This window comes from Anomaloglossus baeobatrachus, chromosome 4 (assembly GCF_048569485.1).
Source record: "Anomaloglossus baeobatrachus isolate aAnoBae1 chromosome 4, aAnoBae1.hap1, whole genome shotgun sequence".
Taxonomy (NCBI): domain Eukaryota; kingdom Metazoa; phylum Chordata; class Amphibia; order Anura; family Aromobatidae; genus Anomaloglossus; species Anomaloglossus baeobatrachus.
Window position 1 is genome coordinate 33,321,239 of NC_134356.1, and position 14,069 is coordinate 33,335,307.

The following is a 14,069-nucleotide window of genomic DNA, read 5'->3' on the forward strand; positions in this document are numbered from 1 at the left end:
AAGCAGCACTTCTTGAAAATGTATTTTACATTCCAGAGGTTTTAAACGGGGTTCAGGTCTGGAGATTGGGCTGGCCATGACAGGGTTTTGATGTGGTGGTTCTTCATCCACACATTGATTGACCTAGCTGTGTGGCATGGCGCATTGTCCTGCTGGAATAAACACTCCTCAGAATTGGGGAACATTGCCTGAGCAGAAGGAAGCAACTGTTTTTCTAGAATAACCTTGTATGTGTGACACTCCTGACCTTATCAGGGTGTCACAGGGAACTGCACTCCTTTCTCTTATGGTGCAGAACTCATCCTCCATGGTTCTGGGATCCTAACTCTGGTCGCAGGGTATTGGAGAAGGGTGCCCAGACTTAGTTTGGGAGAACGGTCGGCACCGGAAAGTCCAGTAACCGGACCGGTACCGAGCACAGAGGGGTACAGGACCCTAGATCAGGGAGTAGCTTCACGCAACCTGGTAATTCACCTGTGGAGGATAGTCTCTTTATGAACTTCCCCAAGAGCTCAGAGATTGAAGGCATCAACACAACGAGGGGGATAGGGCTTTCCAACCCATGCGTCCCACTGCAATCCCAAGTGTCAGCCATCGAGAGCAAAGCTTCCCTATTTAAACATAGGAAGTGGGACCCCGACAGCTTCAGACAAAGGGGTCACTCAGAAACATCTATCTACATGTGCATGGAGGCAGGCTTCAGTCCACCAAAAAATACCAGAGGCGAGCTCCCCAGAGTGGCAGCGGCACCTAGAGACTTGGTTTACTTTTGTGTCAGAGTCTGTTTAATGGTCGCACCAACATCTTCACAGCCTGAGTGAGTACACTGCTCCCCCTGCGTCCTGCCTGCCCACGCAGCCCGCCCCACGTTATCCTCCACCTATTCTCTAGAGTCCCGGGGTCTCCCCCACCTGTGGAGGGATCATCATCTGGCTGCCCCGCTAGATCTCCCCCGGGTACTCCCATCGGCAGCGGCGGTACTCCCCTTACTGCGAACCACGGGTGCCGTCACGAACTCTCCTTTGTAAATATTCCCCCTTTTTACTTCGAAGTGGCCGCAAGCCCCCGGGTCTGGAGACCCTCGAGCCACAGTGACCCTGGATCCGAGCAGTTCGACTGCTGCAAGGGCGGTACGTATGCGCCTTGATTCATACGTCCTACGAAAACATAAAAGTAACGCACCAGTATATACAGTCAGTATATATACAGTCAGTATTCCAGAACATCGTGTTTTATTATATTTATCATATTTCCAGAGAATAAATACATGAAAACATAATACAAAATGCGAGAAAAACCAACATAAATAGCAGTGGAAATAAAAAGGTGGAGCCACCCAGAGCCGGAGGCCTCCGTTCTGTGGATTTCCACCAGGCACACAGGGTATGCAGTATCACATGGCTCTTTGGTATAAATTAGCTAAATGGCAATTCTGAAATAATCTGTAATTCCAGCATTATCAGAGTAAAAACAATCGCAAATATCGTAGAATAATTCTATTTTTGGCTTTTCACAAAAACAGGACCACTTCGGTGTCTATGGGCCCTCGCTGGTATTGCAGGGGGCAAAAAACCCATTGTTCCTCATAAGATAAATAAACTAAATAAAAGTCATTTTCAAGTAATTTCCTAACAATACTTACATCTGGGAAAATGACCACCAATATGGCCGGCCCAGAGGTCCCAGTTAAAGGGGGTATATATAGAATTATATATTCAGGATCAGTAATGTAATGTCTGTACACAGTGACTGCACCAGCAGAATAGTGAGTGCAGCTCTGGAGTGTAATACAGGAGGTAACTCAGGATCAGTAATGTAATATATGTACACAGTAACTCCACCAGCAGAATAATGAGTGCAGCTCTGGAGGATAATACAGGATGTAACTCAGGATCAGTAATATAATGTATGTACACAGTGACTGCAGCAGCAGAATAATGAGTGCAGCTCTGGAGGATAATACAGGATGTAACTCAGGATCAGTAATGTAATGTATGTACACAGTGACTGCACCAGCAGAATAGTGAGTGCAGCTCTGGAGTATAATACAGGATGTGCAGCCATATTGGTTGTCTCTTTTGGAAAAATGGTCTCTAACAAAATCGAAACCTGCAAGAGGAGGATGGAGTGTAGTTTATTTACAAGCCTTTATTTCAGTAATAAAGACCTGAGGGAGTAGTATTTTCTTATAGGATTTTATTTGATGAGAATATGCCACCAATGAACACTATAATACAGTTCATAAATGGGATTATTCTCTACCAAGAGTCACTTTGTAAGCCCTGCACTGATCTGGAGTTACCTCCTGTATTATACTCCAGAGCTGCACTCACTATTCTGCTGATGCAGTCACTGTGTACATATGTTCCATTACTGATCCTCAGTTACCACTGATATTGAACTGCAGAGCTGCACTCACTATTCTGCTTGTGCAGTCCAGTGTACATACATTACATTATTTATCCAATACTGATCCAGAGCTACCTTCTGTATTATACCCCAGAGCTGCACTCACTATTCTGCTGGAGCAGTCAGTGTGTACATACATTACATTAAATTATTCAGTACTGATCCACAGTCACCTCCTGTATTATACTCCAGAGCTGCACTCACTATTCTGCCGGTGCAGTCACTGTGTAAATATGTTCCATTACTGATCCTCAGTTACCACTGGTATTGAACTCCAGAGCTGCACTCACTATTCTGCTGGTGCAGTCCAGTGTACATACATTACATTATTTATCCAATACTGATCCAGAGCTACCTTCTGTATTATACCCCAGAGCTGCACTCACTATTCTGCTGGTGAACTCACTGTGTACATACATAACTTAGCCTTTACTGATTCTGAGTACAGCTGTGGAGTATAATACAGAATGTAACTCAGGATCAGTAATGTAGAGTATGTACACAATAATTGCACCAGCAGAATAGTGAGTGCAGCTCTGGAGTATAATACAGGAGGTAACTCCGGATCAGTACAGGATAAGTAATGTAATGTATGTACACAGTGACTGCACCAGCAGAATAGTGAGCGCAGCTCTGGAGTATAATACAGGAGGTAACTCAGGATCAGTACAGGATAACTAATGTAATGTTTGTACACAGTGACTGCACCAGCAGAATAGTGAGTGCAGCTCTGGAGTATAATACAGGAGGTAACTCAGGATCCATAATATAATGTATGTACACAGTGACTGCACCAGCAGAATAGTGAGTGCAGCTCTGGAGTATAATACAGGTTGTAACTCAGGATTAGTACAGAATAAGTCATGTAATAACTCAGCTTTTCAAGTATATAATTAGAATTTCCAGTAGTCTCCTAGAACAGGCTACGACCTCAGATTTGGATACAGTTGCACAAAATTATAAAATACCACAATGGGGTATTTAAATCTAAATGGCAGGAGCTATAAGCTGCAAGAAAATACTGTTGCAGCTGCACCGCGCCATACATTTATTGGTGTTGCAATACCAGGTGCAGCCACTAGTAACAGTATGGAGCATCACAGATCCTTTAATCACCTGATCAGAGGTCCTTTAAATTTAGTCGTCCCTGAAACCCCATGGAAATAGAAGGATTTTTATTTATTTGCTTTGTTTGCCTTCCTAGAATAACCTTTCACAATAAGGACACCAGCGTTCTCCTACGACGATGAAGGAAAGTAAATGTGTCGGGCAGAGATTCGTCACTACCGGCTGATGTTACTGAGTAATACTGAGAGCGCTGAGGAATATTTCAGCAGCCGGGGACATTAATCTAACCTGAAGGTCTCGGCTGCTTTAACTCTGCAGCCTTCAAGATGATCAGAAAAAGGTGCAGACCCGCACTTAAAACTTCTAAAGAAGCATCAATATAAATTAGGGGCTTATTTACTCACAAAAAATGACGAAAATGACTACAGGTCACCACTGAGCAATAAAAGATCAGAAAAGCCTCTCGAAATGTCGGCCATTGCTAGGAGGAGTGTTACAGTAGCCATTAGTCCTTACCCCTATAATTTAGGTGTTCAGGAACTACAGAGCCTAGAAAACCCTAAAGCAGTGTTAAGACTTATAAAAAAAAAAAAACATTATGTATAAAAAGTTTTTTGGCTTCCCCGAGAAGGGAAAAATTGAGAGTTCTCAAAAGCAGAAACCAACATAAGGCAAAAGTCTTTTTTCAGCCCCAGCGTCTCGTCATTCAATGTTCTTATACTTTGTAAACAGGTTGTATAACACTCGCATGGTGGACTTCAAATCCAGGTTTACAATGTCTGTAAAAAAAGAAAAAAAATTACATTTTTTATTATTTTAAATTATTATTATTTTTATTATTTTATTTATTTTTATTATTATTATTATTTTATTTATTTATTATTATTTTTTAATTAATTAAATTTATGTAATTATACACTGAGGATCCTAAAAGCCATCAATATCGGACCGGTGGAGATCAGACTCCTTAAAAAAGTTATTCCCATCTCCAAGATCTTATCCCAAGATGTAGTAGGTGTAATAATAAGAATATGAGCAAATACCTCCAATTAGAAATGTAGTATAGTTCTCCTGATTAGCCAAGTCTCTCACCTCATGTGCAGGGCATCGTAGTAGCTTAGTTATGTCTAGTCATATAGTGACAGTTAGTTGCCAGTGGTCGTAACCATGGATACCTAAGCTACTACAATGCCCTGCACATGAGGTAAGAGACATGGCTAATCAGGAGAACTATATTAAATTCCTTAAAAAACGTTTTACAAAAGGAGAGATTTGATATACACATATAAAAATTTATTTTTTTTCTTTCTTAATTTAGCTCTGTGACGGACCACTCCTGGCCCAATGTCACCGAGACTAGGAGAAGACATGAAGGTCACACCAGGAGTGTTTATGGAACCCTGACAACAGATTGAACCAATCAGATTGCTGTAAATTTAGGCATCTCAAGGGAGAAGAGGAAATGGAATTGTCAAGCCTTGCTGCGAAGAGCGAAGTCCATTATCACATTGATTTGTAATCCTCGTCACCTCGGGGCAACGTGCAAACTCAGAATAATAAACCCAATTTACACAGTCATTTTATTCCACGCCACCAACAGAATACTGACAGATATCGACACGCGGGCGAGTGCACGCCGCTCCTGCAAATCATGGAAGATGGAAAACAACCGTCCTTGTGATTATTAAAGGGATTGTACACGTTTAAAAATAGAAAAAATTATATATACTGTATATTATATATATATATATATATATATATATATATATATATATATACACACACATACCCACGCACACACACACACACACACACACACACACACACACACACACACACACACATACATACATACATACACCCATACATACAGTTGAAGCAAGAAGTTTCCCTTCGCTCTCTATACAGACACATCTGCAAGTTTTTCCCTCTGCTCTCTATACAGACACATCTGCAGGTTTTTCCCTCCGCTCTCTATAAAGACACATCTGCAGGTTTTTCCCTCTGCTCTCTATACAGACACATCTGCAGGTTTTCCCCTCTACTCTCTATACAGACACATCTGCAGGTTTTTCCCTCCGCTCGCTATACAGACACATCTGCAGGTTTTTCCCTCCGCTCTCTATACAGACACATCTACAGGTTTTTCCCTTTGCTCTCTATACAGACACATCTGCAGGTTTTTCTCACTATCTGACATGAAATCAGAATAAACCTTTCCCGTTTTAGGTCAATTAGCAACCAAAACTATATTTGCCAAATGCCAGAATAATGAGAGAGAGAATGTTTTAAGACATTTTTATTACTTTCTGCATAAGTAGGTTTCCATACACTAATGCCGGTGTCACACGAGAAGATATATCGGGCGATATGTCGTCAGGGTCACGTCGTTAGTGACATACATCCGGCATTGTTAGACATATCGTAGCGTATGACATCTCCGAACGACTGTGAACGAGCAAAAATACTCGCCTTATCGTTGCTCGTTGACACGTCGTTCATTTTCAAAATGTTGTTCCTCCTTCTGTGCTCCGGTTGTTCATCGTTCCCGAGGCAGCACACATCGCTCCGTGTGACACCCCGGGAACGACGAACACAGCTTACCTACGTCCCGCCGGCAATGCGGAAGGAAGGAGGTGGGCGGGATGTTTACGTCCCGCTCATCTCCGCCCCTCCGCTTCTATTGGCCGGCCGCTGTGTGACGTCGCTGTGATGCCGCACGTCCCTCCCCCTTCAGGAAGAGGATGTTTGCTGCCCACGGTTAACGACTTTGTGCAACACGGGCAACTAATTGCCCGTGACGCACAAACGACGGGGACGGGTACAATCGCACGATAGATTGTCCCGTGTGACGCCCGCATAAGAGTACTATGCCTTTGAAAATATGGGACAGCCCATATGATGATGTCATGTCTTTGGAAGTTTCTGATAGGTTTATTGGCAACATCTGAGTTAATTAGAGACACACTTATGGATGTATTGTAATGCACACCTGATACACACTGCCTCTGTGTAGCATCATGGGAAAGTCAAAAGAAATCAGCCAAGATCTCAGGAAGAGGATTGTGGACTTGCACAAGTCTGGCTCATCCTTGGGTGCAATTTACAGATACCTGAAGGTGCCTCATTCATCTGTACAAACAATTATACGCAAGTACAAACAAGATTGCTGCAGCAGCCGGTATGACATGTGCGTCTAGTGGTTGTGACCCTCAACCCCACAAGGTGAACACCCTCAGTGTTTGTCTCCCATAACACCTTTCAGATAAGACCCTATTTGTGCTCCTTTTGTCTTCCAGTTTATTTATAGGTTAATGGGACTAAGCTGCAATACCACTCACAACCTGTCAACTGGGGTGGCGCTGTTTTGGAAGAAATCCTAATCCTGTACAACACAAAAAAAAACCAAACTATTGGAGATGTAGTTTATATAGTTGAGTGTAATAAGGTGGCCGTACATTGTCATTAGCTGTGGGATGAAATCTCATTCATCTGACAGCAGTTCCTCTAGGCCTTCCTGCCCATACACATGCATGCTCGAATCAGTTAAGTGTGCATGTGTACTGCATGGGAAGAGGCAAGGAGGCCAACGCACGATACCTCTAACAGTAGCTTATCTCCTGTGAGAATAAATGATTGGGCATATTGAATTTCAACATGCCCAATACTTTTCAATCAGCTGTCAGGAGGGAAGATCCAAGATATACAAACTAAAAGGTTGTCCTGAATTCTAGAATATTTGATGATCAGGTATGTATACAGTCATTGATGCCATGGGAAAACAATGTTATCGTTAGTAATAATCCATACCTTCTGGTCTTGCTTTTGGCTTCTTGAGACCCCCATCTTGCATCAATTCGAAAGCAAAGATGACATTGTGGACCTGCAACGATAGACCGTCATTGTAATGACAAAGTATTCGGTGATACATGTCCGATCCTATCTGTATGGATACCTGTAAACAAACAGGGTGAAAATCTACTGGAATATACCTCAGGAGCCTATAGGCCAAGGATATCTAGAGCCATCAGCCAAGCCATACCTTACACCTTAAAGGGGTTGTTTCTTTTGCAACACTTAGCACCTGACCGGTGGCAAATGTATGATTAATACGATCCCCAAAATCTTAAAGTCCCTGTGTGAATGAAGCAGCAGTTTTCATCAGTTTTCGACTTTGCAGAATCAATCTCTAATTTCCAGTTGTCTCTGAGCTAGCGGATGGAAATTAGCTGCTATGATATCTACCTTACACAAACATGAGGGAACCCTCTCCTGTCTCTTTGTAGTATTGTCTCTGAGCTAGTGGGTGGAAATTAGCTGCTATCATATCTCCCATACATAAATATGAGGGATACCTGCTCTCCTGTCTCTGTGTAGTATTGTCTCTGAGCTAGTGGATGTTAATTTGCTGCTATCATACCTCCCATACATAAATATGAGGGATACCTGCTCTCCTGTCTCTGTGTAGTATTGTCTCTGAGCTAGTGGATGGAAATTTGCTGCTATCATACCTCCCATACATAAATATGAGGGATACCTGCTCTCCTGTCTCTGTGTAGTATTGTCTCTGAGCTAGTGGATGGAAATTAGCTGCTATGATATCTCCCTTACACAAACATGAGGGAACCCTCTCCTGTCTCTTTGTAGTATTGTCTCTGAGCTAGTGGGTGGAAATTAGCTGCTATCATATCTCCCATACATAAATATGAGGGATACCTGCTCTCCTGTCTCTGTGTAGTATTGTCTCTGAGCTAGTGGATGTTAATTTGCTGCTATCATACCTCCCATACATAAATATGAGGGATACCTGCTCTCCTGTCTGTGTAGTATTGTCTCTGAGCTAGTGGATGGAAATTTGCTGCTATCATACCTCCCATACATAAATATGAGGGATACCTGCTCTCCTGTCTCTGTGTAGTATTGTCTCTGAGCTAGTGGATGGAAATTTGCTGCTATGATATCTCCCTTACACAAACATGAGGGAACCCTGCTCTCCTGTCTCTGTGTAATATTGTCTCTGAGCTAGTGGGTGGAAATTAGCTGCTGATATCACCTATGTACAAACATGAGGGATTCTCACTCTCCTGTCTGTGTAGTATTGTCTCTGAGCTAGTGGGTGGAAATTAGCTGCTATCATATCTCCCATACATAAATATGAGGGATACCTGATCTCCTGTCTCTGTGTAGTATTGTCTCTGAGCTACCTGGTGGAAATTAGCTGCTATCATATCTCCCATACATAAATATGAGGGATACCTGCTCTCCTGTCTCTGTGTAGTATTGTCTCTGAGCTAGTGGGTGGAAATTAGCTGCTATCATATCTCCCATACATAAATATGAGGGATACCTGCTCTCCTGTCTGTGTAGTATTGTCTCTGAGCTAGTGGGTGGAAATTAGCTGCTATCATATCTCCCATACATAAATATGAGGGATACCTGCTCTCCTGTCTCTGTGTAGTATTGTCTCTGAGCTAGTGGATGTTAATTTGCTGCTATCATACCTCCCATACATAAATATGAGGGATACCTGCTCTCCTGTCTCTGTGTAGTATTGTCTCTGAGCTAGTGGATGGAAATTTGCTGCTATCATACCTCCCATACATAAATATGAGGGATACCTGCTCTCCTGTCTGTGTAGTATTGTCTCTGAGCTAGTAGGTGGAAATTTGCTGCTATCATACCTCCCATACATAAATATGAGGGATACCTGCTCTCCTGTCTCTGTGTAGTATTGTCTCTGAGCTAGTGGATGGAAATTTGCTGCTATCATACCTCCCATACATAAATATGAGGGATACCTGCTCTCCTGTCTCTGTGTAGTATTGTCTCTGAGCTAGTGGATGGAAATTTGCTGCTATGATATCTCCCATACATAAATATGAGGGATACCTGCTCTCCTGTCTCTGTGTAGTATTGTCTCTGAGCTAGTGGATGGAAATTTGCTGCTATGATATCTCCCTTACACAAACATGAGGGAACCCTGCTCTCCTGTCTCTGTGTAATATTGTCTCTGAGCTAGTGGGTGGAAATTAGCTGCTGATATCACCTATGTACAAACATGAGGGATTCTCACTCTCCTGTCTGTGTAGTATTGTCTCTGAGCTAGTGGGTGGAAATTAGCTGCTATCATATCTCCCATACATAAATATGAGGGATACATGATCTCCTGTCTCTGTGTAATATTGTCTCTGAGCTACCTGGTGGAAATTAGCTGCTATCATTTCTCCCATACATAAATATGAGGAATAGCTGATCTCCTGTCCCTGAATAGTATTGTCTGAGCTAGTGGGTGGAAATTAGCTATGACTCACGTACACAAACATGAGGGATTCCTGCTCTCCTATGTGTGTGATGTTGTCTCTGAGATAGTGGGTGGAAATTAGCTGCTGATATCACCTATGTACAAACATGAGGGATTCTCACTCTCCTGTCTGTGTAGTATTGTCTCTGAGCTAGTAGGTGGAAATTAGCTGCTATCATATCTCCCATACATAAATATGAGGGATACCTGCTCTCCTGTCTCTGTGTAGTATTGTCTCTGAGCTAGTGGATGTTAATTTGCTGCTATCATACCTCCCATACATAAATATGAGGGATACCTGCTCTCCTGTCTCTGTGTAGTATTGTCTCTGAGCTAGTGGATGGAAATTTGCTGCTATCATACCTCCCATACATAAATATGAGGGATACCTGCTCTCCTGTCTCTGTGTAGTATTGTCTCTGAGCTAGTGGATGGAAATTTGCTGCTATGATATCTCCCATACATAAATATGAGGGATACCTGCTCTCCTGTCTCTGTGTAGTATTGTCTCTGAGCTAGTGGATGGAAATTTGCTGCTATGATATCTCCCTTACACAAACATGAGGGAACCCTGCTCTCCTGTCTCTGTGTAATATTGTCTCTGAGCTAGTGGGTGGAAATTAGCTGCTGATATCACCTATGTACAAACATGAGGGATTCTCACTCTCCTGTCTGTGTAGTATTGTCTCTGAGCTAGTGGGTGGAAATTAGCTGCTATCATATCTCCCATACATAAATATGAGGGATACATGATCTCCTGTCTCTGTGTAATATTGTCTCTGAGCTACCTGGTGGAAATTAGCTGCTATCATTTCTCCCATACATAAATATGAGGAATAGCTGATCTCCTGTCCCTGAATAGTATTGTCTGAGCTAGTGGGTGGAAATTAGCTATGACTCACGTACACAAACATGAGGGATTCCTGCTCTCCTATGTGTGTGATGTTGTCTCTGAGATAGTGGGTGGAAATTAGCTGCTGATATCACCTATGTACAAACATGAGGGATTCTCACTCTCCTGTCTGTGTAGTATTGTCTCTGAGCTAGTAGGTGGAAATTAGCTGCTATCATATCTCCCATACATAAATATGAGGGATACCTGATCTCCTGTCTCTGTGTAATATTGTCTCTGAGCTAGTGGGTGGAAATTAGCTGCTATCATTTCTCCCATACAAAAATATGAGGGATACCTGATCTCCTGTCTCTGTGTAATATTGTCTCTGAGCTAGTGGGTGGAAATAAGCTGCTATCATTTCTCCCATACATAAATATGAGGAATACCTGATCTCCTGTCCCTGAATAGTATTGTCTGAGCTAGTGGGTGGAAATTAGCTATGACTACCGTACACAAACATGAGGGATTCCTGCTCTCCTATGTGTGTGATGTTGTCTCTGAGATAGTGGGTGGAAATTAGCTGCTGATATCACCCATATACAAACATGAGGGATTCTCACTCTCCTGTCTGTGTAGTATTGTCTTTGAGCTAGTGGGTGAAAATTAACTGCTATGATATCTCCCATACACAAACATGGGAGATTTCTGCTCTATTGTCTCTGTGTAGTATTGTCTCTGAGCTAGTAGAGGGAAATCAGCTGCTAGGATATCTACCATACACAAACATGAGGGATTCCTGCTCTCCTATCCGTAGTATTGTCTCTGAGCTACTGAGTAGAAATTAGCTGCTATCATATGTCCAAGAGACAAACATGAGGGATTCCTACTCTCCTGTCTGTGTAGTATTGTCTCTGAGATAGTGGGTGGAAGTTAGCTGATATCACCCATACACAAACATGAGGGATTTCTGCTCCCCTGTCATTGTGTAGTATTGTCTCCGAGCTAGTGAGTAGAAATTAGATGCTATGATATCTTCCATACACAAACATGAGTGATTCCTGCTCTATCTGTAGTATAGTCTCTGAGCTAGTGGGTGGAAATTAGCTATTATCATATCTCCCATACACAAATATGAGGGATCACTGCTCTCTTGTCTCTGTGTCGTAATGTCTGAGCTAGTGGGTGGAAATTAGCTATTATCATATCTCCCATACACAAATATGAGGGATCACTGCTCTCTTGTCTCTGTGTCGTAATGTCTGAGCTAGTGGGTGGAAATTAGCCGCTATGAAATCTCCCATACACAAACATGAGGAATATTTGCTCTCCTGTCTGTGTAGTATTGTCTCTTAGCTAGTGGGTGGAAATTAGCTGCTGATATCACCTATACACAAACATGAGGGATTTCTTCTCTCCTGTGATTGTATAGTTTTGTCTCTGAGCTAGTGGGTGGAAATTAGCTGCTATTATATCTCTATATATAAATATGAGGGATACCTGATCTCCTGTCTCTGAATAGTATTGTCTGAGCTGGTGGGTGGAAATTAGCTATGACTCCTGTACACAAACATGAGGGATTCTCATTCTCCTCTCTGTGTAGTATTCTCTGAGATAGTGGGTTGATATTAGCTGCTATCACATCTCCTACACACAAATATCAGGAATTCACGCTCTCCTGTCTCTGTGTAGTATTGTCTGATCTAGTGAGTGGAAATTAGCTGCAATGATATCCCCCAAACACAAATTTGAGGGATTCCTGCTCTCCTGTCTCTGTGTAGTGTTGTCTCTGAGCTAGTGGGTGGAAATCAGCTGCTATGATTTCTCCCATACACAAACATGACGGGATCCTGCTCTCCTGTCTCTGTGTAATATTGTCTCTGAGCTAGTGAGTGGAAATTAGCTATGATTTCTCCCATACACAAACATGAAGGATTCTCACTCTCCTGTCTGTGTAGTGTTGTCTCTGAGCTAGTGGGTGGAAATCAGCTGCTATAATAACTCCCATACACAAACATGAGGGATTCCTGCTCTCCTTTCTCTGAATAGTATTGTCTGAGCTGGTGCGTGGAAATTAGCTATGACTCCTGTACACAAACATGAGGGATTCTCCTTCTCCTCTCTGTGTAGTATTCTCTGAGATAGTGGGTTGATATTAGCTGCTATCACATCTCCCACACACAAATATGAGGAATTCACGCTCTCCTGTCTCTGTGTAGTATTGTCTGATCTAGTGAGTGGAAATTAGCTGCAATGATATCCCCCATACACAAATTTGAGGGATTCCTGCTCTCCTGTCTCTGTGTAGTGTTGTCTCTGAGCTAGTGGGTGGAAATCAGCTGCTATGATTTCTCCCATACACAAACATGACGGGATCCTGCTCTCCTGTCTCTGTGCAATATTGTCTCTGAGCTAGTGAGTGGAAATTAGCTATGATTTCTCCCATACACAACCATGAAGGATTCTCACTCTTCTGTCTGTGTAGTGTTGTCTCTGAGCTAGTGGGTGGAAATTAGCTGCTATAATAACTCCCATACACAAACATGAGGGATTCCTGCTCTCCTGACTCTGTGTAGTGTTGTCTCTGAGCTAGTAAGTGGAAATTAGCTGCTATAACTCCCATACACAAATATTAGGGATTCCGTCTCTCCTGTCTCTGTGTAGTATTGTCTGAGCTAGTGAGTGGAAATTAGCTGCAAGGATATCCAACCATACATAAAGATGAGGGATCCCTGCTCTCCTTTCTCTGTGTAGTACATGGAGAACATTATACAGAAGTACTAAGCAGTGTAGCTGTGAATCCATCTCGAGGGTGAGAAAACACTAGAAAGCAGCAGCACGATTTCTCTCTGACTCTTACTTTACTCACCCGCCCCTCTCTATACTCCACTGTAATCTGATCCCTCAGTGAAGAAGCCGTCAGTCATTTTAGCTATTTTTTTAAAGTAAATGAGGAGCTCAAGAGTCAAAGAAGTGGCTCATAAGTGGTGACAGAAGGACATTTCTTCAGTATGATATATTACAAAGTTTCTTCAATCCGCTTGTACTATTGATTTATGCAAAGTTTGTTGACCATTTAATCATTAAAAATAGGAAAATTAAAAGAGGATCAAACAGAATATATAATAAAAAATAGTCCCTGGAGGTGTAAAAAAAAAAAAAATCATCGATAAACCCGCTATTTTCCTACCAGCCCCGCGTGGAGAATAACACGCAATACTGATTAGGTGGCACAGACTGAATGTCACGTTAGACAAATTAAAATGTCACCTTCTGATTTATGTAAGTTTCATGCAGAATTTTAAAAGGAAAATATTTAATTTACATGTATAATTTGTTTTACATTTTTTAGAAGTGTTTGCAAAAGATGTGCACACAAGAAGTCAGGGAAATTGGCCTTTCGGTACAAAACGTTTCATGGGTAATTAGAAGCAATTTTACTAAAATCTACCATAAATT

General features: G+C 42.1%; 1 protein-coding gene across 3 annotated transcripts in view; it reads right to left on the minus strand.

The window, feature by feature from the left end:
- Positions 1–1,215: 1,215 nt before the first annotated feature.
- The window catches only part of PARVB (parvin beta), a 78,150-nt gene continuing 65,296 nt past the window's right edge, over positions 1,216–14,069 (minus strand). For all 3 annotated transcript variants that reach the window (XM_075344218.1, XM_075344221.1, XM_075344219.1), the window contains exons 12-13: positions 7,288–7,360; positions 1,216–4,256 (exon numbers count right to left, since the gene is read on the minus strand). In XM_075344218.1, the coding sequence (XP_075200333.1) occupies positions 4,180–4,256; positions 7,288–7,360 (150 nt within the window). In that variant the 3' untranslated portion in view covers positions 1,216–4,179. The remainder of the gene's footprint in view (positions 4,257–7,287; positions 7,361–14,069) is intronic.